We start from the raw sequence: 27,466 nt of genomic DNA, 5'->3' as shown, positions 1-27,466 counted from the left end.
TCTTCTTGGTTTTGTGTGACAGTAAATTGAATGTTTGTATTTTGTTGAATAAACAACGATTTGATGACATCACCTTTATGAAACCATGACAGACATTTTTCACTGTTTTCAGGCATTTTATAGATCAGACTTATTATTAATTAAATATAGAAAATAATTGGAGATTAATTGATAATGTAAATAATCGTAAGTTGCAGCCGTAAACCAAGAGTCATGTGACTGAGCCATCATCAACAGTTTTTGTATGAAGGTCTGTGGCGGCCGTACATGTTTTTACCACATTCCAAATAAATATAACAAGGATCGGGGCTCTAAGCTGATTATTTCAAATGTTTCCAACAGTTTTCAAACTCAGAGAAATCTGTAATTTTAATCAAGGTAACGTTTTGTTTCATTTGGTCGGCAGTCAATGGCGTCATACGTTCTTTGCACATACGTCAGCGTTGTGGTTGTCTGCCAGAAGCTGTCATTCTTTGTTGTTTTTAACTATATCTTTTAACCGGATGAAGGATTTTAGTCATCGGATGTCTGGATCTTAAGTTATCAGAGAAACAAGCTGAGAAAACGTTAGCAGCAGCTTGGCTAGCAGCCTCTCCCGGACGTCCTGTGTCGACTAAATAGTGTGGGAGAAATGCTGATTTATAATGTGAAACTGCTTTATTCAGTGTTTTTACTGGTTTTAAATCACTGTGTCCGTTTATCTTGGAGAGGAGGAGACCGCTGCAGATAATTAAACTCCCAGTAAAAACCTCCTAATCGTCTGGATCTTAAGTCATCAGACAAACAAGCTGAACGAACGTTAGCGTCAGCTCGGCTAGCAGCCCCTCCGGACGTCCTGTGTTTGTACTGTTTCTTATTGTGCTGTTATATGTTTTAATTGTGACCTGCTGAAGGGACTGCAGATGAAAACTAGCTATAAGCTAACTCTGGTGCAGAACATGAAATGGTAACATTTATGTTTAACACTGTACATGCTTCCAATAAATACAATACAACCACTATTAATTTAGAAAATAATAAGCGGATTAATCGATAGTTGCAGCCTTTAACTTTTACCCCCCAAATCGTCAGGTTTCATCTCTCCGATCGCTCTGTTTGTAAGTAACCTGCAGTTACTGACCTGAACGGCAGGGGGCAGTGTGCGTCATCCTCCCTCGGTGGTTCCACCTCATGGGGGGGCAGGACGCTGATGTCATCACTATGCTCCAAGTTCTCCATCATTATTATCTGCCTGGAAGGACAGGAAGGAGAAACAATGTTAAACAAAAACAACGAGAATATTTCTGCTTGAAATCACATGAGCAGGTTTATTTTTCAGCCTGATGACACCTCTTCATCTGCAGGTAGCTCTCACAAAAGGGAGGAAGATCACAGAAAAGCTTTTTAATCAACCATGGAATTGCATTAACGCTGCTCTGAAAGACTGTGAAGTAATAATCATGAGGAGAGAAAGAAAATATGAGAGAGAGGATGAAGGAGGCAGCATCACATAACACGCTCTAAATATAGAGGTGTGACCAACATCGTTGGTTTTGAGAAGTAAGCACGTGAGCGGGAAGACAAGATTAGACAAGATGCAAGAGCAGAACTGTTGAGCGCTAAGAGCTGCATTAAATAAACAGAAGTGTTTCTGTTCCTCTGGTCTGGATTGAAAAGCTCCCAGAGAGAAAATAAGTAAAGTTCACCCACTGAGAGTCAAAATGTTCTAACAGTTCTGGGTTTATATTGGTGTTTATGCCAGAACTTGGTTTACTGTAACTGTGGATATAAGTTGATTCATCTAGACTCAGTATTAGAGCTGGTACTGTAGTGAATACTGGATTAATAAACCTGGTATTAATATGAGTACTACAGTTAGTACTCAGTCGACTATGAGATATGATATATGTAGATATTAGAGTTGGTCTCAGCCTCAGTTTTAACCAGCTGATGACATAAAACAATATGACATGAATAAAACTACTTCTAGCTTCAGTATTTCCCTTTTTAAAGTGACTTTAGCATCTGTGGTTTTAACTATAACCCACAAGTAATTAACATTAGTGTTAGCTTGTTGTCCTTTGCTGTTATTAGGAGCTAAATTATTGTTTTTGTCAAAACAAATTAGGAGATGGACAGAAGGAAATGTATATGCAGGAACCTCTTTTTACTGAAGTTCTTTGAGAAATTTATAATGTGATAAAAAGTCAAGAGGTTGTGAGATGTAGCACAACAAGCTAGTGAAGCTGTAAACTGAATCACATTTCCACACATGCTCAGTGACGTCTGCCTTACACAGAACTACTCTCCTGAGACTGAAAACATGATCGATATTACTCTTTGGAGCCGTTTCTAAACAAGCTAAAGTAATCACTCTGTTCAGGGTGAAGGAACATGTCACCCTGTGCAGCCGTGTGACTCGGAGGGATAAAATACATCAGGCTTTTCATAAACACACGACACTTGTAAGAAGGGTGAGATCATTGTTGGTTTGGATCCAAACATGAGATTTGTTGACAATAAGAAAAATATAGAAAATCGCCGGTCAAAACCTTTAATACTACACTTAGTAAAAGAGTTAGTAAAAGATGGTTGTACTAGAGTAAGTATTATGGCTACAACTATGGGATTAGTATCAAAACTGGTAATGGAATTATAATTGGAAACTGGGTAAATACCACTAGAGTTAATTCAAGGCTGCTACACTTGATACCAGAGTGAGTACACCTACAGTTACTGGTGGCACTGGTCCTACCAGTCTTAACCCTGCCATTAGTGCTAAAACTGGTAGCAGAATTACAACTAGAGTTGATACTAGACACTTGTACTAGTGTTAGATTTAATCCTGGAGCTGGAGGGACTACTAGTCTTAGTACTCAGATTTGCAGTGAAGTTTGAACTAGATTGAGTCTCAGGGTTGATACTGGAGTACTTCTACATCTAATACTAGGATTGATTTAAATACAACACCTGGGTGAGTAATAGATTTAGTAATAAAGAGTTAATACTATGATTGTATTGGACTCAGTGCTAGATATGAAACTAGAGTTACTGCAGTTAGTCCTGGATTTACTGTGAGTTTTAGATTTGGTACAAGGGTTGGTACTACAGTGAGTCCTACGATGACAACCGAGGCTGGTGGTACTTGTGTTTAGAGGGCATAAACAACGGAGCGCTCTGATTGGTCGGAGGATTCGTCGAGCTGCAAGAGACCTTTGATCTGAAGCTCTGCATCAGCCCCGAATCGAAAACACACACACACACACATGCTGGACACGGCACACGGCAGCAGTGAGGATATTCCTCCGCTCTGTTGCCATGGCAACAGCTTCAGAAGAGGCTGTTCAGATCGAGCATCGTTCTCCTCGTCTCTTATGTCAGCTGAAACTGGAGCAGAGAGGCAGTTTTTTTTGTAACAATAAGTGATGTAACAGCACACACACACACACACACATCAGCAAGATTACTGTACAAAAAACAGATTAAGGTAAAAAAAATGTGATTAAAGTGCTCACAGTGCTGATTTCCCAGACTCCAGTTTACCTGATTGGTATTATAAGTGGATCAATCAATGTCTACAAGGATGTGTTGTAGCGAACGTGAACCACAAAAAGGAGAAAGAAAATGTTGGAAACGTGTCGGGGTTTGGACGGTTTTTCACTCAGTAGTTAAAGAGTTTTCCGGCCACGCTGCTGTTTTGTGTATCGAAAAACTGCTTTGCATGCTGTTTGACCTCTGTGGTGCTCATGTAAATAAAAAACAGAACGACTCAGCTCCGACTGAGGTTTATCCTTGTCAAGCCACGGCAATTTGAGACTGACATGTAATCTGTAAATCATGTCCTACCTGCTCCAGTTTCACTCGTAGTATCTTATTTTTATTTGTTTGATTTGTGATGTAACACAAAACCCTGCACATTAAGCAGAGGTCAAGATGTTTTCATACTCTGCTACTGAGAAACACTGATTGGCTTGTCGGATCGCACATGTTCTGGTTTACAGGTGAGATGGAAAAAGAGCTGAGATGCTACACAAACATTTAAAAATACTCCATTACAGCTAAAAGTCGTCCGTTCACATCTGACTAAAGTAAACATAATCAAGCATTAGCAGTAAAATTTATTTGAAGTACTTAAAGGGGACATATCATGCATATTTCCAGGTCTATATTTATATTCTGGGGCTTTAATGGAATATATTTGCATGATTTACAGTTTAAAAAAACTCCTTATTTATCTTCTACTGGTCCTTTATGCAGCCCCTCAGTTCAGCTTCTGTCTGAAACAGGCTGTTTTAGCTCCTGTCTCTTTAAGCCCCGCCTCCTGATGAGCCCACTCTGCTCTGATTGGTCAGCTTCAGGAAGCCTCTGGACACTTGGGAGGCAACGACGACAAACTACTTTTTCTTTACTCAAAACGACCTCCTCTTTATGTGGACTTTGTCGCTCTATAATAACGTCACCTGACTTCCTTCCTTTGCTCCCGTCATAACTACCACTGCTGCTAGAGGGCGCCGTCACTGGACTGTAAACAGATGTTTTTTGGGGGAACTTGCTGAAACAACTCATTCTGTCGTGACAAGGTGTAGTATTATCTGAGTTTTTTCACCAGCTGAATGATAAACTGCAGCTTCCACACAACCTTACACAACAACTCCTCCATCTTTGCTAAAAACCATCAGTTCATTCAGTCACTTCCTGCTGCAGGCAAAGTTCCTGTGATGTAAGACCTTTTTCATAACACATAAGACACAATGTAATAGCTCTTTCATGGTCATTCTGGTCAAAGAATGACAGAAAACAAGTCAGGACAACATTTATAACATATTTTTGTCGGTACTTCCCAGCTCTATATAACAATAATTCCTTGTAATATAAATCCATAATTTAACATGCAGAATAATTAATTGATTTCAGTTCATTTAAAGTCCGCCTCCACTCAAAAAATGCTTTTCTTCTTGTTCCTACAGTCGGATGTTTGAGCTTCACTGTGCAGAATGATGAGTTTGTTTTCACGTTGATCTGCTGAAAGCAGAAAGTTTCTCCGTGCTCATTGAAAATCCAGTTTTAAGGGGCGAGCATGGAGCCAATCCTGGTCCAGTATTCAACTTACACAAGTGTGATGTGGAAACCTGAAAGACTCCAGTTCACAAACACTGAGAATAGACTCTACAGTGAAGGAGGAGACATCTTGCATCCAGCAGGTAAACTTCTGAAATTAAATATATTTGCATATTCATAGATGCCATTTTAAGGATTCTGAAGTGATAATAACACTTTTTTTATGTGGAAAAACCATATCAGACACACATTAACGTTCCAAGTAGAGTATTTTTATATGTTTTTAATACGTGTCTGGAGGGGATCTTTAAATTTTTGCTGAATTTGAGACTTTTCCGTTATGAGCAGATGCAACTGTAGCTCCCTGCAGTCTAATCCACCATCTCTACAGTCTCACTTGTAGTTTATAGATGTAGAAAGTCTCCTGACAGCCGCCTACACATACAAAAAAAAAACCCCTTACAACTAATGTTACTGTCTACAGCAGGAAGGAGACGATATTGAACACATCTGTCTGATAGAGAACTGAATTCTGTGCTTTTTTAAGACGTTTCAACACCCGCAGACACCCTGCTGCTCTAAATATCCCATAATGAAAGAGTTCTCACGCACATTACGATACCACAGGCTCAGCATCAGCGGGTTCATACAAAATCTCAAGGTTTGTGTTATTACAGCGGAGAGTGGAGCTCAAAACGAAATGTTTACGTTAGATCAAAACTCTCCTCTCAGCTGAGACTTTTAACATTTTATCATCACGCTGCTAAAAAATAAATCAGAGCTGCTGAGATGCGAGTATGTCGGCAGGCAACTGACTCCACCTTCGAGAGGTGGAAAAGAACCACAGTTAGTTGCCATGGTGACAGGCATGATCCTCACACACACACACACACACACACATATATATATATATATATGTATAGCCCTATCTCTCTCCCTCCCGCTGACAGCAGATACAAAAACCCCTCTCTCACATCCTTTCCTCCTCCTCTTCCCGGTTTCCATGGAGCCTCGTGGAGGAGTCTCGCCCCGCTGATTAAATCAGGCAGCACCTCAGGGAGACACAGGCTGTTTGCTGTAATGGGACTCTTTAACGCTTTAGATCTTCACTTGCAGTTTGACTTCCTGCTGTCAGACGTGTCAGACGTGTCAGACGTGTCAGACATCAGGCTGGGCGATACGGCTGAAGAATTTATCACCATAAAATGTTTCTTTTCAGTTCATATCGATAATTATTGTCAAGTCAGGTCAACTTTATTTATATCATCTCAGGGCACTGGTCAATTATTTCGCAGGTCTAGACTGTAGTCTTTCATTTACAGACAGCAAACATTCCCACATGAGGGAGGAAAAACTTCCCTTTAATGGGAAGAAACCGCAGGCAGAACCAGGCTCTATGTGGGCGGATATCTGCCATGACTGGTTGGGTATTGAACACTTTTAATGGTCTATTTTTAATAAAGACCAGGAGGAAAATGGTTGAATTTAACCACTTTATTTATCAAGGCACACAGGTAATAATTTAAAAACAAACAGCCCTACTGGTGAGCAGACTTGTCCTTTTTTCATCAACTATTTCTTCACCATCTGAACTCATTTTTAACTGTTTCTGTTGTTGCGTCACATGTCGACGGTGCAACTGAACAACACGCCTTGTTAAATGTTTGCACATCACTCATAGCACGCTCCATTATGAAAGGATATGATAGGCTGTTCATGAGCTCATGCAACTGAACTTTGTATATTCTTTATGTGCTTTCCCTATCAAACCATTTTCTTATTGCTATAGATAAAGTGTCGTCGGTACATATTGTTATCATTTTATCGCCAGGCTTAGACTGTACACTCGACATTTAACTGAGAGGATGCTTCAGCTCCCTTAGACTCAACTGCAGGGATCACAGGAGCCAAGTTTCCTTTGAAATTTGGTGCAAATTTTAACCAAAATTAAAGAAATTCAGCAAAACAAAACTCTATTAATGCTTGTTTCCATCCACTACTGTTCTGTGAATATTAGGAGATAAACAGTCGGTGCTATTAAACCACTGAAGAAGAAGTGAGGCTCTACTGGAATATCGTTGCATGATTTACAGTTAAAAACTTCTTATTTATCTCATACTGGTCCTTTATGCAGCTTCAGTTCAGCCTCTTCAGAAGCTGCATCATGAGGCCACATCAACAAACTGTGAAACAAACTATAGTAGCAGGATTTCACCACTTTTTCTTCTTCTTTACTTGAAATTTCAGCTTCTCAAATACATTCATACAACACACAAGACAAACAACACATGGAAACCCCTCAGCAACAACCTCAGCACCTCCCTACAGATCTACTTTAATTCTCTTTACAGTAAACAATCGTATTTTTTCACTAATGATCAGACTCTGACCCAGACGCTGTAAATTTCTTAAAGACGTCCTCACACATGCTCGGTGGCCTCTTCCTGACACAGAAATACTTTCCAGACAACGACTTAAACCAACATTCATTTTCACGTCGTCTGCCAACGTTCATACATCACAACAACACAAACCCGTCTCTCACGGGTCAGCTCAGGACAACACAAACCGGTGGGGGATTAAAAATACTGGATATTTTTATTCCAGCTGACTCGAAAAACAACACTTTTACTGCACAACAGGAGAGAGGAGAAGATAAAACTATTATTCAATCAATAAATCCCATGAAAAGACCGACAATGTGTCTCTCTGCCTCCCCAGTCTGAACCCAGCGGCTCCTTCTGAAGACGTAAATCTTTAAAAACTCACAAATATACACTCTCAGAGCAATTTATTAGGAACACCTTTGCAATCTAATGCAATCCAACACAACAGCTCTGCAATACATGTTACTTTTACAAAGCTTTTACATTTTTAGTTTAAAGGATTCCTCAGAATTTGTCCACCTCGTTAACATGTATATAATATTAGGAGCACTTGTCAATATAATGCAGTCCAATACACCAGCAGCACAAACTACAACCTCAGTAATAAACATAAAGTAGAATTATCACCTTTCTGACAATGTCAACAAGAATGTATCAGCCTCGTAAAAGTAGAAGTGCTCGGTGAGTGAGTGTATATGCTGTAAATCAGTGTCTGCATGCTGATTAAACTTCTAGAGCAGAATTTCATTATGTGTTCGTCATAAACGAGTAAAAGTAAGACTTGATCGATTCATTCAAATGCTCATGTGCAACAACACTGCTGTTTTTATGAGATACTGATATAGTCTAATATAATATATATATATACACCTTTCTCCTTATAATCACTATTTATTCTCATTATAATATGAATATTCAACTCATTATAACGAGAAACTTTGCAAATATTTGTTTTATCATGGCGTCGTACTTTAAAGGACGGGTTCACAATTTTTCAAGTGTGTCTTAAACCAGCAGTCAGGTGTCCGTATGAACAGTGAAAGAGGTTTTCCTCGCTGTAATCATTCCTCCTGTTCATACTGGATATTAAAAGATCCTTCAAATGTGCTTTCAATGGAAGTGATGGAGGCCAAAATCCACAGTGTGTCCACACAGTCATTTAAAAGTTGATGTGAAGCTTATATTCAGCTTCAGCAGTCTGAGTTAGTCATATCAAGTGGATATCTGACACATTTACAGTCTTTTTAGCATCAAATTCTCCTCTTTGTGTTTCCTCGGACAGTGTTTCCCTGTTGAGCTGCAGGTGGAAGTATAGTAACAAAAAGAGGAACTTTGGCACTAAAAAGACTGTAACGTTGAAAGATATCTACTTGATTTGACTCATTTGGACGCTGAAGCTTCATATTAGTTTCAGATAAACTTTTATGAAGGGATCTTCTAATGGTCAGTATGAACAGGAGGAAGATTACAGCAAGAAAAACATGTTTCACTGTTCATTTGAGCTCCTGACTGTTGTTTTAAGACAGACTTGAACCCGTCCTTTAAGATATATCAAGCTGCAAACACACAGAAATTTAACTTTCTATCAATCATTTACATGTCAGATTTGTGAGCCATGATATGATTATATGAAAATATAATAACATTGAGTAGTTATCCAAGCAGCAGTCTTTATAAATCTGATACAGATCGATCTGAAAACGAGCTGAGAAACATCTGAGTCAGTCTCTTGTGTGGTGGGAGCCGGTCCAACTCTGCTGCTTCCCACTGAAAGAGGCGTTTTGTTTGCGGCGCTACTCCGCCCCGAGAGCCTCCAACACACACACCGGGCAACAGAAAACACACTGCGGCTGAAAAGCACGGCGGGCCGAGCCAAAGCAGAGGAGCCTGCAGGGGAGATGCTGCGTATTCAGAGCTGCTGGAGCGAACAGAGGCTAAGAGCTGCATGTTAAGTACTGCAGCAGACAGGAGGCCACACAGGGTCAGACACCTCGCTGGGACATCGTTAATACAGTATCTCAAACATTCAGAGGCGTCTGTTCCCTCCACGGAGACGAGCCGCCACACAGGAGAAGAGAAACTCAGCTGCTGAAAGTCAGACGTGTTCAAAAAATACATTTCACTACAACAGTTTAGGTTTTAGACTCAGGAAAAAGTAAAACTCCTTAAAAAAAACAGAAAGACAAACAGCCTAAAAACTAATTTAAAGAAAGCAAAGATAGAGCTGCAACTGTTAGTCGATTAATCAATCAACAAAAAATTCAACTATTATGACAATCAATTAATTGTTTTGAGTCATTTTTCAAGAAGAAAATTTTCTGCTTCCAGCCTCTCAGATGTGAATATTTTCTGGTTTCTTTAGTCCTTTATGACAATAAACTGAATATCTTCGGGTTGTTGACTGTTGGTCGAGACAAAATGAGACATTTGAATATGTCGTCTTGGGCTTCAGGAAAACAGTGATCAACATTTTTCACCATTTTCTGACATTTTATGGACCAAATTGACAAACTGATTAATCGAGAAAATAATCAACAGATTAATCGATGATGAAATTAATCATTTTTGCAGCAGTTGCAGCCCGAAAAATACAATATTACTACAGTTAATAAATAATACTGCAGAGGAGCAAGATAACAAGGTGGAGAAGTGTAATATAATAATATAATATAATATAATATAGCAGGTATACAATAATAACTGTAGGATAATAGCAGTGGACGATGTATTCAGACCCTAATAACAATATAAAAATACTCTTGACGTTGTAGTAAAAGCCAAAAAGGTTGGAAACCACTGGTTTCATCTTTAACAATGTGTTGTATTTTAAAAGCTTGTTATATTATCCATTGTGTCAAATCTTCATCTGAAAAGTAACTAAAGCTGTCAAATAAATGTAGTGGAGTAGAAAGTACAATATTTATAAAGTAGCATAAAATAAAGTACAAGTACCTCAACATTATATTTAAGTACAGTAGTTGAGTAAATAACAAATGCGGGAATTTACAGATTTACATCATCGTATTATCAGTACTTTTCTTCCTCCTCTGTGTTATATTTACTGTACTACTGAATGTTTATTGATACAGTTACAATAGAAGCGTGTTTCTACCATTAAACCACAACTCCCAGTATACTAATATACAGCCAGCCCGCCAGTAACAACAATAATTCTGCTGATATCAGTAACATTATGTAACAGAGACACTGTAACTGACAGTAAAGGCACCACTGACTGGTACCATCATCATCATCATCATCATCACCATCAGCCGGTCTATCTCTTTCACACACACATCGCGGATTTAAAGATTTCTGCAACACATTCAGTCTCACCTGTGTGTAATCATGCGGTCCTCAATCAGGTCCGCTGACGAGCAGCGCGGTCTTAGTGTGTCCGGTAACCGTCCGTCCGTCCGTCCAACAGCACCGACCGACCGATCTACCGACTAGAGGAGCCGCAGCCGCCGAGAGTCCGCTGCTGCTGCTGCAGCTCAGTCAAGTTCACACTATTTAACAGAGACGATACAGGAAGTAACAGGAAGCGAGCGGAGGCTTCAAAATAACACCTGAAGCACGAGGACACGTTCTGTACACAAGCATCAGAACAACCCAATACATAATCAATACTGATTAAAGAAGAAAGACACCAGAACCACGTCATCTCTGCTCAGCTTAAAGGACGAGTTCACAGTTTTACAGATCTGTCTTAAAACAACAGTCAGGAGCCCAAATGAACATTGAAACATGTGTTTCTTGCTGTAATCTTCCTCCTGTTCATACTGACCATTAGAAGATCCCTTCATAAAAGTTTATCTGAAGCTAATATGAAGATTCAGCGTCCAAATGAGTCAAATCAAGTAGATATCTTTCAACGTTACAGTCTGTTTAGTGCCAAAGTTCCTCTTTTTGTTACTATACTTCCACCGCAGCTCAACAGGGAAACACTGTCCGAGGAAACACAAAGAGGGAATTTGATGCTAAAAAGACTGTAAATGTGTCAGATATCCACTTGATATGACTAACTCAGACTGCTGAAGCCTCATATAAGCTTCACATCAACTTCTAAATGATTGTGTGGACACACTGTGGATTTTGGCCTCCATCACTTCCATTGAAAGCACATTTGAAGGATCTTTTAATATCCAGTATGAACAGGAGGAATGATTACAGCGAGGAAAACCTCTTTCACTGTTCATATGGACACCTGACTGCTGGTTTAAGACACACTTGAAGAATTGTGAACTCGTCCTTTCAAGGCAGAACTCAGAAGAACATTTCAAGTTGTTTAAAAGCAGTTTGTGTAACAGAAATTAGTTCTTGTACTCATCTTTGGGAACAAGGTGCAGCTGTTGTCTTTGTCTTTGAGAATTATTAGTCTCTTAGTTAACAGAGCTGTGTGGGAGAGAAATGACAGCGTGTCCTCCGAGCATCTGAATGTTTCTGTGAGGGAGGATAATTACACTGGAATACAGGTTGAATATATTAGACTAAAATAACTGTAACATTATAATAAAACTAGTGAGAAAGTATGGAGGCGAAGTACAGGACCAGTCAAACATCTGGACACAGCTTCTCATTCACTTAAATGATAAACTGTGTCCAAACCTTTGACTGGTCCAGTAGTCCGGGCTGTTCGGGGCCGGATTAAGGACCAAAGAGGAGCTGCTGGACCCCCATCAACACCAGCTTATACAGCTATATATCACAACCTCTTGACTTTGTACTGAAGTTCTTTGAACACATTTATAATGTAGCACAACAAGCTGGTGAAGCTGTAAACAGAACCGCGTTTCTGCACATGCTCAGTGGCGTCTGCGTTACAGGGAATCACTCTCCTGAGAATTACAACCTTATTAGTCTTTGAAGCCGTTTCTAAACAAGCTACACTGACCGCTTTCGCTTTAGGGACGAAGGAACAAATGACTCATTAATGTGTTTTTAATAGTTTCTGGACAACAATGGACGTCTACAGCACAGAGGAATCAGATATATCAGGCTTTGGATACAAACACAATAGTTGAAAGTAGATCAGTTCATTGTTGGTTTGGATCCAAACATGAGATTTGTTAAGAAAAATATAGAAAATCAGCAGCAACATCCTTTAAATCTGTGGAAACTGAACAAATATCTCCTGAGAAAGAATAAACCTACTTAGGAAGGTTGAACACACATTGAACACATTAAAGATCAGATTAAAACTGTTTTCTTCTGCCAGTAACGGAGCGGAAAACCACTTTTCTTGATCTCGTCCTGAATCTGCTCTGCAACATCCTGCGACGTGTGAAAAAGCAGAAGCTGTGAGGCGAGTGGAGTCATCAGCGTGTTTAAAAGTCTTCATTTTTTAAGTTTCTACGAGAGCTTTACACCCTCACAACTCACCTTCCTCTTCTGATGGTTATCCAAAAGCATTCTGGGAAAACCTGAAACAACATATCAAGCACCCGAAAAACAGAAACGCCATCATTCAACTGATAAACCTGAAGACAAACATTTTATAATAATTATCATATTAATATATTATTATATTTAAACTAACTTTAGTTTTGTAATAATATTGCTGTAATATTTTAGTTGTAGCTTTTTAAAAAATATATTATTTAATGTAAATTATTTTTAACATTATAGTTGAATTTAATGTATGATAATAGACTTAAATGTATTATTATAATAATTATTATTGAGCTTTAATTTTAAATTATTGTTGAATTAATTATTAATGTTTCAAATGATTATTATATTTTATCATTCAAACTATTATTGGATTTAAATGTTTAAATCATTAATATTGTTGAATTTATTTTATTATTAATTTTTTAAAATTATTTATATTACCATAATTGTTGAATTATCTTATATTATTGATTTTTAATTATTATTACTGTATTGTTTTATTATAATAAAAGAAATAACAGAATGATCAGCGTAGTGAGACTGGAGGGAAATGATTTTAACCCTTTATTGACTCTGCTGTTCTGACATCAGAGGTGCAGCAGCGCCTCCCTGTGGCTGAAAACTGCATCACAACATGTTGCAGAGATTCAGACGTTTGACCTGCCGGCAGAACATTTAGTTACTGAAATGAAACCAAGTGAGAAGTTTATAAGTTTAGAGGTTTAGAAGTTTAGAAGTTTCTGTTTGAGCTTCACTGTGCAGAATGACGCATCTGCAGAGTTTTTACTGTATATAAATATATCTATTTATATAAATATATTTATATACAGTAAATGATGCAGTTTGTTTTCACATTCATCTGCTGAAAGTAGAAAGTTTCTCTGTACCGAATGAAAATCTGGTTTTAAGGGGGCGGGCCTAAGAGCAGGATTTGTGACATCACAACTAGTTTGGAGCCAATCATGGTCCAGTATTCAACTTACACAAGTGTGAAGTGGAAACTTGAAGCCCTGAGAACGAACTTTACAGTGAAATAGGCGACATCTTGTGTCCAACAGTTAAACTTTAGACATGAAATATATTTACACATTTACAGATTCTGGATTTTTAAAGATATATGATGTAACTTTTCCACATTAAAACGTCTGAAAACAACTAGACCTGTTATATATTTTGTTGAGTTGTTTACTTACATTATTCCAAATGTTTTCGTCAATTTTAACCCAAAGAAATCAGTCATTTTAATCAAGGTAACGGTCTTTTTCATATCCCTTTTGTTCATGTGTCAGTGTTGTGGTTGTCTGTCATAAAATGACTTTTTAATCCAGTTTTAAGCCACAATTTTGCAAAACACTTGTTTTTATCTACATCTTTTAACCAAATGAAGGATTTTAGTGACTGACGTCTGGATTTTAAGTTATCAGAGAAACAAACTGAGCAAACGTTAGCGGCAGTTCGCTCACACTGTTCAGTGTTTTTACAGTTTTTAATCACCAGGTCTGTTTGTTCTGGAGAGGAGGAGACGTCGGCGGAGAATTCAGCTCCTGCTAAAAACATCCTGAATGATGAATACTGAGAATGAAGACATCAACTCCCATGATCCCACACTACTTCACAAAGTCATCAAATCTCAATCTTTTATTATTGTTTTTATTGGGAGACCTCTTAACTGTAGAAATGACATATTGTGTGTTTAACGAGGGAGAAGGAGTAGATGTTATTTTAAGGATTTTAATGTGGAAATTAAATTTTTTTTGTGGAAAAAACCATATCAGACACATTATTGTTCCAAGCAGAGTGTTTTTATGTCTTAATACACGTCTGGAGGGAATCTTTAAGTAATGTTCAAGTATCTTCAAGCATTCAATTACTTTAATTTTTTTTAAACAAAAGTGTTCTTTCCACTCATTGTTGAGCAACTGGAGGTGTCCACATACTTATGGCCATTATCATGTATTAGAATGATAAAACATTCAGATGTTTCCTGATACAGAAAGTAACACTATGCTTCAAGTCACAGCGACTTTAGTTCTTTCCATGTAGCAGGATACGTGTAAGCAGGGCTGCAGCTAACCATTATTTTCATTATCGATCAATTTGTCAATTAACTGATTAGTTGTTTGGTGTTTGAAATGTCAGAAAACAGTGAAAATGTCAATCACTGTTTCTCAAAGCCCAAGCTGACCGACAGTTTACTGTCAGAAGACTAAAGAAACCGGAAAATGTTCATATTTAAGAAGCTGGAATCTGAAAATTTCAACATTTTTCCTTACTCAACGACTCAAAATGATTGTTTATCTAAATAGATGGCAACTGATTTAGACTCAGAGTAGCTACGGAGCAGTTTCTCTTCCACTGATCTACAGAAAGCTGAAAAGAAACAACAATGTGCAAAAAAAAAGGCAACAAAGACGACAAGCTAGTAAACAGGATTTTTTTTAAAAAATCATCTTTGAAAATGTTTTAAGAAGAATGAAATGCTTTTGTTACACTTCAACGATACACACAGAGTTTCTGTTACTCCACAGGGGAGCTTTAAAGGGTAGTTTCACAGTTTTTCCAACATTCCTCCTGTTCATACTGGATATTAAAAGTTGATGTGAAGCTTATACGAGGCTTCAGCAAGTAGATATCTGCCATATTTAGTCTTTTTAGCACAAAAAAAGGGACTTTGACACTAAAAAGACTGTAACGTTGAAAGATATCTACTTGATTCGACTCATTTGGACGCTGAAGCTTCACATTAGCTTCAGATAAACTTTTCTGATGTCACCATGGCGAGGGGGGCGTGTGGTTTGAGGGAATAAATGACGACACAGAGCTCGGGCGCCGTTTCCACCAGCTACAGGTTTAATATCAGATCAACAACAGTAGAAAAACAGAGGCAGAGGCTACCAGACAAAAAGAAGAGTAGGAAATCCAACAGCATCCAACAGGCTCTTTAAAATAATTCCTCTGTACAGTATTTACACACACGCACACACACACACGCACACACACACACACACATACATACATACACAGAGTACAGTACAGCTACACACTGAGGAGGAGGAGCCAGTCTGTCAGTCTGAGGATGCAGCATCAGTCCCAACGCTGCCCTCTGATTGGTCCGTCCTCCTCCGTCCACAGTGTTTGTTTTTTTTAATTTCCAGGTGAAGGTGTGACGACGTCCGGGTGCTGCGCTGCTGTCGCCGCTTCTCAGAGAGGTCAGAGGTCACCGCAGATATAGTCTGGGGGGGGGGGGTCAGAGGGCGTCGCCGAAATGTGAGGATGAAACGAAAAAAAAAAAAATCGGGACGTGCCATTAAAAAAAAAAACAAAACAGCTGAGTGCGTGGCTCAGAGAGACAGGAAGTGACCGTCCCGTCCTTCTTCAGCCACAGCTGAACGTGACTCTGAACGCCCCCTCACCCCCGACGCCCCGAACTGTCCGACCCCTCCCCCTGCTCCGCCCCCCGTCTCCAACACAACAACAACAACATCAACAACAACAACAGAGCAGCTTCAACCACCAGGAGCATCTCACTGCGTCTCCACCCGCCGGGTCCACTCTGTCCTCAGTCTGTGAGCCAAAACCGCCCGCCGAACGCCGCCGGTACCACCCGGAACCAGTAGAACCAGTAGAACCAGTAGAACCAGCGGGACCGGCAGGACCTCCTATCCTCCTGAAGTCTCAGCGGTCCGGCGAGGAGGGCGGAGCGGCCGGCCGGCTAGCTGGACGTCCAGGCAGAGTAATCAAACGTACACAAACACCATTGAACTGATGTCGAAACAGAAATGCTTCCTCATGTGATCCAGTCACATGACTCCGGGCAGGTGGAGGTCAGCCAATCACGTGTGCCTACAGACAGGTGAGAGAACAGTATTGGTTACAGGTTTGGCTGCGCGGAACATCTCTGTCATTAACTCATTTAAAGGATCAATGCAAAAAAATTAATGTTTACAGTAAAACAAATGAACACTCGCTGATATTTTCTTATAAGAAAATACTTTGTTATTTTAACATTATTTCACCATCAAAGACGTGTGTGTATGAACTGGAAAGTTGGTCATGTGACTTTTAACTTACAAGCACTGGTTGGCTTATAACTGCAGTTTGAACCCAAATGAACCTTTGCAGAGATGAGTTTACATGAGACATTCTCTGTAGAGCAGCACTGACCTTTGACCTCTGAGGTTTTAAAGTCTCTATAGTTTTTGCTGTGTGAGCATCCATCTGCTCGATAAAGTGGAAACAGTTTATTTAAAGACCCTCGTAAACCTGGAAGATACTGATGAATGACCACTAGATGGAGCTACAGACAGAGAACGAACTGAACCCTCTCAGTGAACAGCAGCAGAGTGTGTGTGTGTGTGTGTGTGTGTGTGTGTGTGTGTGTGTGTGTGTGTGTGTGTGTGAGTGTGTGTGTGTGTGTGTGTGTGTGAGTGTGTGTGTGTGTGTGTGTGTGTTGTGGGGACATAAAACTGTTACATTGTGGGGAAAAACAAGCCTCCATAATGTAAATCATTTAATCTTTGGGTAAAGATGTGGTTTAAGGTTCTGGTTTCAAGGAAATGAATGTAAGTCAGTGTGATGTCCTCTGCATGATGGAAACAAGAGCTCCAACAATTAATTAATTAGTCGAAAATTAATCTGCAACTATTTTGATAATCAATTAAATGTTTCAGTCATTTTCCTGCAAAAATGTGACAACTTGATGTTTCTGTTTGAGTCATTTTTTTAAGAAAAAAATCACTGATTTCAGCTTCTCAAATGTGAATATTTTCTGGTTTCTTTATGAAACTGAATATTTTTGGGTTGTAGATTTGAGGACGTCGCCTTAGACAGTGATCGTGACATTTTTCACAATTTTATGACATTTTATAGACCAAATAAACAATAGATGAATTGATAATGAAAATAATCTGCAGCCCTGGTTCTAAAGCTCCAGAGCTCAAAGTGATGACTTGAAAATGTTTATTTATAAAGACTAAGAGTTCAAAACCAAAACATTTTCAACATACTGTCGTATATGATGAAGGAAACCATCAAATCATCACATCTGAGACGTTGAAACCAGGAGATGTTTGGTATTTTTAGGGCCACAATGATTCAAAATAAACTATTTTGATCATCGATTCATCATTTAAGACAGTTTTCATCCCAAAACACCAAATATTTCCTCGTTCCATCTGGACTGTCAATAGCTGCAGATTAATTTTCTGCCGACTAATCAATAGTTTCTGGCTGCTTCTCAGCAAGAGAGTTTTTAGTGATGAAGATGATGTTGATGTTGTCACCAGGTTAGAGGATGAAGACACAGATGTCGTCAGTCCTCATGAAGATGTGAATAATGTGAACGATGGAACATATAAGAAGATAAAGATGAAATAAATAAAAAGACGAGCGTCTGTCTTACCGTTCTCACCTCCGTGCGGGGGGGTACATGGACGGGGCGGACGCTTGCTGACTGGCGACGATGGCTGAGGAGGAGAGACCTGCGACACACACACACACACACACACACACACACACACACACACACACACACACACACACACACACACACACACACACACCAGATCAGATCCAACATGGCCGACGTGTTTACAGTCTGAATTGTTCATATTAGATATATATAGATGGATTAAATGCCAGTTTTAACACGCTGTGTAACAAATACGTCATCAGAACCATCCCACAATGCTTTGTGCCTTGTTACCATAGAAACATCCAGCTGTCTGAAGTGTCTGCAAGATTCACAGAAACACTTTCTAAATATTATCTAGACTTTTTTTCCCATTTAATCAAACTGTAGATATTATAACCAACCTAGTTCATACATTTCATCATAACAACCAACCAATAAAAACATTGCATCAATTATTTACAATGAGCCAAAATTCTTTACCTGAAGTCCATGAAACAATATTTTTTAGAACAAAACATTGACTCTTTTTTTGCATTTTGCAAATATGAGATAAAAAGTGACTAAAAATCATAGAGAGTGTGTCCACTATTATTATTTCTCTACTGAAAGCTTCTCCAGAGGAAGAAAAGAAGATATTTGATCAAGAAATAAATTATAAGTTAGAGCAGTCTTGTGAACTATATTACCAAATAAGTAATGGTAACAAGTATTCTTATTTTTAATTCATATAAAGGTCTGATTCGGTGTGGAATTTAATAAAATATTAAGCATCAATTTTATGAAGTTATATAATATTTCACATCCTGACTGATTGTTTTCATGAATGAATTTGAAATGAGCTTCATGGGAAATAAACTCTGTAACTTAAACTACATCTCATCATTATTAAATTCCAGGCTGAGCTCTTTTTTCCCCCAAAAGAAAATCTTTTTAAGGGTCTAGACATTTTTTAAAGACAAAACCTAAAAACAAAACATTTTTCCGACTGGACGCAGCTGCGATGGACGGTCTGAAAACAGATGGTTTCTCAATCTGAGTGCAAAAAGGCTCCGTTTAGTATTTTAATCTGTCTTGTGCTCGTAGTACAGAGGCTTTTAGAAAGACTCATTATTATTATTGATGGGTTTTTTCTTCAATACAAATCACTTATTATTCTAAGAAATGTATTATTATTATTATTATTATTAACTCGTCGGCCCGGTTACAGTCCAGCTCCACACTGACCTCCAAAAACAACTGAGAGGTTGTTATTGGAGTGTTAATGAGTCTCATGTTTCACCTGTAAAACTGCTGTCAGAAACATTTTGATGCTGTTTTCATCATCTGTGATATTTGGTTTAAACAGCGACGGAGCCTCAGAGGAGCAAACAGAAACGTTTTCCTCAGTTTCCATCACACTGAGTTTTGTTTGTTTGTTTTGGTTCTGTGAGCTCAGTGACTCAACTCCACGACGGATGATTTGAATTATTGACAGCTGCAGCATTTTCAAATATCAGCCTTGTTTTATTATCTACTGTACTGTTGCCTCACGTTAAAACTTTTCCACTGGCCGGCCAGCGGGAGGCTTTTATTGTGAAGCTCCTGGAGGAAATGCAATGTGTTTATCACATCATTAGCTGTGCTTGTTGTTCAATAATAAAAACAGCTCCAAACACAACAAGACATGCACATGTTTGCTCAGTGGATCAGTTTATAAAAATAGAAGAAGCAGAAACAGCCAAACACGTCATCAAGGTGAACTATTTCTTCTACCTTGCTGAGCTGAGCAGTGGAAAACATTTAAACTGTGCCAGCATGAACTGGGTGGTCGCGGCTGCTTACTGCTCAGCTCAGAGTGTCCACACCAGTATGGAAAAAACTCAACTGGAGCTGCTGAAAATATCTGGATTTATCATCTGAATGCTGCTACAGGAGACGTGTGTACAGTGTTTCACCTGAGCATCAGTTGTGAGTCTTACCTGAGGCGTAGGACAGGTCGTACTGTCCCGACAGCAGCGGGTATCCCAGGTGATGATGGGAAGGCAGGATGCGTTGGGACGGCGAGGATCGCGGCCGGTCGCCTTCTCTCTCCCGGTCTCGCTCTCTCTCTCTGTCTCTCTCCCGCTCGTGCGGGGTCTTGTTGTCTTGGATGGACGGGGATTTGCTCTTGTACTGGCTGGCGTGCTGCTGCAGCAGGTCCAGAGCTTTGGCCTCGCCGGGCGGCTTCACCGTCGGACTGGACCTGGAGGGTTTCTCCCCCTCTTCGCCCGCCGCCACCTTTCCTCCGTACGAGGGGAAGGAGTAACCGGCCTGCAGGTACGAGCCTGAGGACGGAGACAGCAGCAGAGACGCTTCTTACACCTGCTTTAACTGATGTTTTATCCACTGAATTCATCAGAAACAAGCAGTGGACTCTACATTTATTTATGAATTCTCTGTAGGTTCATCACTACAAGCCACGACCGACACGTTACACACTGACAGATCATACAGTGGTTATAAAAATATACATTACAGACACTTTACATCAGTCATACTTACAGGATAAAGCTCAGTTTGTAACCTTAGCTAGTGTGCTAATGACATAAATAGTCAGGAATGTCAATCACCAGTCCAAATCTGTTACATATTGAGCTTCAGAGATGCTAGCTGCTTCCAGGCTTTATGCTAAGCTAAGCTAACCCAGTGCTAGCTCCAGCTCTGTACTTTTGACATTTGATTCATATTAATTTGAACTCCCTCTCAGAAAAAACAGATGTTGAACTATTCCTTTAATTCTCTGAATCCTGAGTTCATCATCATCATCATCGGTTTAGACTCTTCCTCTTACCGGGGTAGTTCTGCATCATGACGGAGGGCATGCCTCTGTAGCCGGGGTGGCTGGGCTCGTAGCCCTGACTGTAGGCATACGGTCCGTGCATGTAGGGCATGTAGCCCTGGTGCTGGGCCAGCGGGGAGGAGAACTGCATGTGGGGGGGCCGCGCCTCCTTCCCTCCCCCTCGGTGCTCCTCGGGAGGCAGCTGCGTCCTGCCCTCCGCTCCCTCCTTCGCCTCCTCTTTCTGGAGACCCTCCTTCAGCCGCGGCCTCTCCTCCTTCCCCTTCCTGTCGCGCTCTCTCTCCCTGTCCTCCTTCCACCTGTCCTCCTCCTGGGGTTTCGGGGCTTCTGAGTATTTGTTGGGGTAAACGTAGGGCCACAGGCGCGAGTCCGGCTCCTGCGGAGAAGAAGAAGAAATGTTGGTGAAGACAGCAGACGGTAGCGATATTTGATGATGATGATCTTTTAACACAATAATGACCACCAGTGGATCTGTCTGTGTCATCTCTGCCTGGTTCTATTTTTATAATCCGGGTCTATTTGTGTCAGAGCAGCTGACGTCTCTGAAGACTAAAATTCACTTATAAATCCATATAAACGCCAATATTTATTAAAAACTGACTCACAATTATTCTTCAATGATCCATTTCATTTGCTGCTTGTTTTTGTTTGTAGTTTGTAATAAGAGAGAAGAAGAAGAAAAGCGTTCTGCTCTGTTTTACTGCAGCTTCACTTTTATTGATCTCATTTACATATTTATCAAGTTTGACATTTGATCACGACTCATAAACGCGACCTGTTGACCAGCAGACGTTACCGAGCCGCTGCTGCAGATAAAAATCAGTATTTTATGATCACGACATCGTCTGAAGAAAAATACAAGTTAATGACTGAGATCAGCTGCACCGACACTTAATGAGTCGCAACAATTTGGCCATTAATTGATTAGTCATCAGCTAAACATAATCAGTGTTCTTTAATCAACAATATGAAACATTTGATGGTTCCACGTTCTCATATGTGAGAACTTCCATGTTTAGAATTATTATATTCTTGGTTGGACAAAAGACATTTAATGACAGCAGCTCGGACTTTAGGAAATTGTGATAAACATTTTTTACTATTTTTTGAGGTTTTATACACAAAACTCTTAATGAGAAAATAATCAGGAGATGAATTGATAATGAATATAACTGTTAGTTGCATATTGTCATAATAGATTCCATCTGTAGACGTGAACTCATTCTGCTTCTAAACATCAGAAAATCCACGTTTCTGAAAGCTGTGGACGTAGATCTGTAGTTACCTGTCTGTACCACATGGCGGGTTCTACTCCTGACGGCCGGCCTGACTCCACCCCCGCTTTGGGCTCCTCTTTCACATGATGTCCTGCTTCACTCAGCTTCATCTTCAGACCCTCCGGTTGGGCCGCGGGGGTTTTAGGGTCCTCTCCCTTCGCCATGATGACCGACTTGGCCTGCTCTGAAGCCGACAGGGGCTCTTTGGGCTTGGCTGGGTTTAGCCCCCCCTTAGCGGCCAGGTCGGTGAGGCTGGGGGCTCTGGACAGGGTCGGGGGCACCGAGGCTTTCTGCTTCCACTCCTCCTTCCCGCAAGCTTCCCGCTCTTTGCCTTCGGCCTTCTTGTCGGCCTGCCGCTGCCGCTCCTCGTACTGCTGGCGGTAGGCGGGATTAGAGGCCAGCAGGTGGGCGTGGTAGGCCTGGTCAGGTGAGTAGGAGTAGGGCGGGACGTAGTACTGGTTGTAGTACAGAGGCTGCGTGTACATGTTGGAGCGCTGCTGGATGACCGACGGCTGCTGAGGCCCGGGCTCCGCCTTCCTCTCCTCCTGAGGCTCCACCTTCAGTTTGATCTCCTCCCCCACCTCCGGCTCCTCCTCCTTCTTCACCTTCACCTGCGCTCCCTCCACGTGAGGCTGCGCTGCGGGTGCGGCTCCCGGGCTGGGGTTGGGGTAGCTGGGGGAGTAGTAGGAGTCATAGTTGGAGTAGTACGGCGATTCCTTACTGGGAGCCTGAGGGGGAAACAACGCCTTCTTGGCCCCTTCGCGGGGACCCTGGTCAGGGTCCGGCTTCACCTTCACGCCCTCCGCCTTCCCCTCTCCGTCCTCGCCCGCGTCGGAGATGTCGGAGTAGGCGGGGCTGCTGGTTTTGACGGACGCGTTGTCGGCTCCGTTCTGGTTGAGGTGGAGCGGGGGAGCGAGGCCGGCCTCCATCCTGCTGGCCACGCCGATGGACGGGCTGGGCGCGTTATCGGAGAAGCTGTACACCTTGTCGGCCTCGGCCTTGATGCTCGCCAGCCGGCTCTGATGAGCTTCTGTGGAGCCGTTGAGTAAAGCGTCCGACGCCTCCGAGTACGGGCTCTTCCCTTCCTCTGGTCTCCCCCCCTTACCCATCGCCTTTGGACTGTCCCCCTCCTTCCCGCCCTCCCTCTTCTTCTTGTCCTTCTTCTTCTTGTCCTTGGCGAGGGCGGGGCTGGAGGCGGGGTCAGCCAGCGGAGGGGGTTTAGGTTGGATGTTCTTCAGCTGGGGGCTCTTGGGGACGGACTGAACCACTGAGCCCAGAGCAGGGGAGGACGCCTGCAGGGCGTAGGGTGAGGGGGCGCTGGGGGCAGCGGGGGCGACGGGGCGGGCCGGCTTCACGCCTTTCTGGGTCAGTTTATCAGGTTTGCCGCCGGCCGCCATCTTCTTGGCCTTTCTGTCGTCCATCCCGTCGTTGCTGGCCTCGTCTGTCAAACAAGCCCCCTCCTCGCCGCCGTCCGTCACCTCCGGCTCCGCCTCCCCAGCTTTCTTCTTCCCCTGCTTTGACGCCAGCTTCCCCGACGAGGGGGACGGGGCGTCGAAGCCCCGCCCTTTAGGTGTAGTGGAGCGGGCGGGGGAGATGGCGGCGCCGTTGCAGGAGGCAGGGTCAGGATGGAGGGCAGGGTCATCCCCGTATTCACTGTCTCCGTCCTGGTCCAATCGGACGTCGTGGTCGTTGTGGGAACGGGCCTGGTGGTACTTCAGCCCGTTGATGTGCTTGTACTTCTTGTTGCAGTTGGGGTGCGGGCAGTCGATGAGGACGGGGGAGGGGCAGGTCCGGTCCAGCTGCGGAGGGGGCAGGGGGTCGCTTTTACCTCCAGGAAGCTGATTCGCGGCGCCGGTGGAGTTGGTTCTCATGCGCTTGGAAGCCTTGGTGTCCTCAGAGCTGGAGGTGGGCTCCATATCGGAGGCGGGTTTGGTCTTCCTCTTGGCGGAGGACGGGCTGGCCTTGGCGTCCTCCACGCCACCGGCCGTCTGGCTGCCTCGCCGTCCTTTGCTATTTGCAGCGGCGCCGCGCGTCTTGCTGCTGCCGCTGCCTTTGTTATCGGAGGAGTTGCTGTTGTCGTTCAGCGGCGTGTTGCTGCTGGGGCGCATCCTCTTCCCCCGACCGCGACCGCTTCGCATCTCCACGTCGCTGGTGGGAGAATCACAGAACCTGAAAACACACAGTTAACAAAACATGAAGCAGAAACAGGAGAAGAAGAAGCAGCTTCCTTCATCTGAACAAAGGTTATATAACACTGCTTGCTTCATCTGTTTAAGAAAACAAATGTAGGAACAATATTTGCACTTGGTGTGCCGCAGGGAGGATGACACAGAGTAGAAAATACCATAGAAGAAGCTTGATATCATTAAACAACATTGTTTTCCTCCAGTCCTCCTCCTGTGTGCTGCATTAATCAATAACTGTTCCTGCCTCCCACTCATCAATCTCATTTTATTCCAATTGTCCGACTGTGCATAAGAGAGACAAGATGTTAAGTCTGGATTCTCTTCTAACTTCTACTGTTGTTGTGCTCTTTTCTTTTTGTCCTGCAAAGCGGAAATTTGACTGAAAAGACTGAAAATGATCCGTTTCAGTGTCTCCTTGTTCTGATCTGAACTGATCTTTGTGCATAAGAGATGATAATTAGGTGATACGTTTATTGCAGCAGCTTCATGAGGTGAAGAATATCCACATCACTCTCTGGAGTTACTACAGTATAAACCATGAGATGAGAGAAACTTGTGGCAGAATTTGCTGAACCATTTCTACTAAAATCCTTTAATATGACGCAGCTCTGATCAGGAGAAACTAGTCGACAGACGACATCTGAAAACACGTGTGAGTGTATATGAACCTCGGAGGGGCCCAGTCATGTCTCGTGCAGTCCAGCAGGGTTCCAACGTACGTCTTGTTCCTCCAGGTGACGTTGACGACCAGCATGCCTACACACACACACACACACACACACACACACACACACACACACACACACACACACACACACACACACAGGGACAGTTAAACTTGACATGTACATTAACCAAACACATTTTCAGAAACAGAAACCTACAGAAGGTGTTACTGTAGCAGGAAACAGAGATATCAGATGTGATCCCCCCCCCCCCTCCTCTTCCTCCTCCTCCTCCCAACCACCACCGACATGCTGAGCAGCAGATGTCAAATAGTTTCATACTAACATCAGGCTCAGCAGGTTTCTGAGGTCGAGTCACATCAATGATTCAGTAACTGTGTGACTAATTGCGGAGAGAAACTGAGTATTTCAGCAGAACTTTCCACAAAAAGGGGAGCAGATCAAAGTGTCCGGCAGCAGTAACAGCTCAGTGTGCAGCTGATGTGTGAACAGCTTCCTGGTAGTCGAGAGCGGAGGGCCGTCACCTCCACTTTGTCTCTTCAACACCTGCCACAGCACACTCACAGGGTGTGCATGTGTGAGTGTGTGTTCAGATTGAACTGTGATTCATGACGGGTTTTATTTTTTTTCCCTCTCACAGTGACATGTTAGACGTCTTTTAAACCGTTTATCATCCTGCTCCAACGTGCTGTTTTTAGAAGTTTGATTTATAGTCGAAATCCAGCCGACATGATTCCTGCGGGGTCGCCGCGGCTGGTGGAAGCGAACGCGTCTCCACCGCCGGTGAAAGCAGAGATGTTTGTGTTAATGGCGGTGGACAGATGAAGGTCGTCCGTGTGAACGCGGGAGTTATTCGGTCTTAAAAGCGCGAGTGTGAAATCGGTTGTGACTCGGGCTTTGTGGAAAAAACAACACCAACGTAGAGCTTCTGTCCACAGTCTGGGTGTGAAAGTGCCGTGCGGAGTCGCTCGTTAAAAACAACTTTCACTCATCAGACTCAGATGATTTCTGTCACTGTGATCAGAAGAAAAGCATCATTTCATAAAAAAAACCTGAAATAGATGACGATACTGTGGGAATTTCTTCTGGAATTTGCTCTTTAGTAATTTCTCAGAATGAAAGATGAGGATTTAATGGAGGTTTTATGAAAGTGATGGAGCAGAGGAGGAGGTTTGTGCCAAAGTGTCAGTTTTGTTGTTGGAGCAGCTGATAACAGCTCAGAGAACACTGGAAACACTGAGCAGCTTAGAACTGCTGCTGCTGCTTCGGGATCTCGTGGGCAGATCTGTTGGCAAAAAGTGTGAACTCCTTTACAAACATCACAGCGGTTTTAACTCAGGTTTACATGTGAGGTGCCACCGCAGTGATGGAGGCTTGTTTACTTCCATCTACGAGACCTGGACTCATCTGTCTCTGGCAGTGAGTAGTTAAGGATATACAGCATGTCCAACGGTTCACATCACACAACTCTAAATGTGGAAAGTTTGGAAAAGTTACATAATTGTACCGCCAGCATTAAAAAAGGTGGAAAAACAAAGCCTGCATAGTTTTATTTTTTCTTAACAAACGTTAGCTTAAGCATGTGGACTCTTTGTCTTGTTCTTTACTGTTTAAATCAGGGTAGTTATCTGATATATCTCTCTATAATTAGATTTACAGGACATCTAAGTGATGAAGTAACGTGATTTGTCAGGTATTAAATTCGCTGGATTTGTCAAACACAAACAGTCTGATTGGGTTATTGGATTTCCAAAAGGTTTACGTGCTGTGATAGAACAAAAATATGAAACGCTAACTGGTTATTAGCAAAACCACCGAGGTAAACAGAAGGAGAACTTTCACTATGAGTTGATTCTTTTATGTTTGTAAGAATAAAACACAGAGATTCTGACCTAAACGTGACTAGATGTGAGATGTATCAGGATGTGATTGATCCTGGGGTTAGTGTGTGTGTGTTTGTGTGTTTGTTGTTGTGCTCACCGTCTTCGGTCTCCTGCCACACGATGCCCTCCAGGTTGACGCTGGTTCCCGGCTCGCAGGGTCCCAGACACTCCGGTTCGGTGGCGAGCGCTGCATCTGCCGTGTTCACCGCTACTGAGCGCGTGCGAACCATGATCTGCTCGCAGGGAGACGAGATGTCGCTGTTGGCGACGGGAACGAGAAGGTGGAGAGGAGGAGGAGCGGGGGTGGAGACCGGAGACTCCATCTGGAAGGAAGGAAAGAAGGAGAGGAAGAGCGAGATGGGGTGAGAGATGGGTTCCTGACTGAAGT

General features: G+C 42.1%; 2 protein-coding genes across 5 annotated transcripts in view; both read right to left on the bottom strand.

The window, feature by feature from the left end:
- The window catches only part of LOC137183565 (GRAM domain-containing protein 2A), a 35,045-nt gene extending 24,107 nt beyond the window's left edge, over nt 1-10,938 (bottom strand). For 2 of the 3 annotated variants that reach the window (XR_010928498.1, XM_067590714.1), the window contains exons 1-2: nt 10,761-10,938; nt 1,121-1,231 (exon numbers count right to left, since the gene is read on the bottom strand). Coding sequence is in view for 2 of the 3 variants with exons in the window: in XM_067590714.1 (XP_067446815.1) it covers nt 1,121-1,231; nt 10,761-10,774 (125 nt within the window). In the remaining variant the exon portion in view is untranslated. Of the gene's footprint in view, nt 1-1,120; nt 1,232-1,329; nt 1,475-10,760 lie in introns of those variants that run through there. The other variant, XM_067590715.1, reaches the window with a different exon arrangement.
- Nucleotides 10,939-15,646: 4,708 nt separating this feature from the next.
- znf609a (zinc finger protein 609a) overlaps nt 15,647-27,466 on the bottom strand; it is a 59,809-nt gene continuing 47,989 nt past the window's right edge. For both annotated transcript variants that reach the window (XM_067590710.1, XM_067590713.1), the window contains 7 exons: nt 27,176-27,401; nt 25,178-25,265; nt 22,332-24,492; nt 21,041-21,422; nt 20,190-20,534; nt 18,220-18,298; nt 15,647-16,661 (listed from right to left, as the gene is read on the bottom strand). In XM_067590710.1, the coding sequence (XP_067446811.1) occupies nt 18,225-18,298; nt 20,190-20,534; nt 21,041-21,422; nt 22,332-24,492; nt 25,178-25,265; nt 27,176-27,401 (3,276 nt within the window). In that variant the 3' untranslated portion in view covers nt 15,647-16,661; nt 18,220-18,224. The remainder of the gene's footprint in view (nt 16,662-18,219; nt 18,299-20,189; nt 20,535-21,040; nt 21,423-22,331; nt 24,493-25,177; nt 25,266-27,175; nt 27,402-27,466) is intronic.

Source organism: Thunnus thynnus, chromosome 5 (assembly GCF_963924715.1).
Source record: "Thunnus thynnus chromosome 5, fThuThy2.1, whole genome shotgun sequence".
NCBI lineage: Eukaryota > Metazoa > Chordata > Actinopteri > Scombriformes > Scombridae > Thunnus > Thunnus thynnus.
The sequence above is the reverse complement of the archived record's forward strand: the minus strand, read 5'-3'. Positions and strand labels throughout refer to the sequence as shown.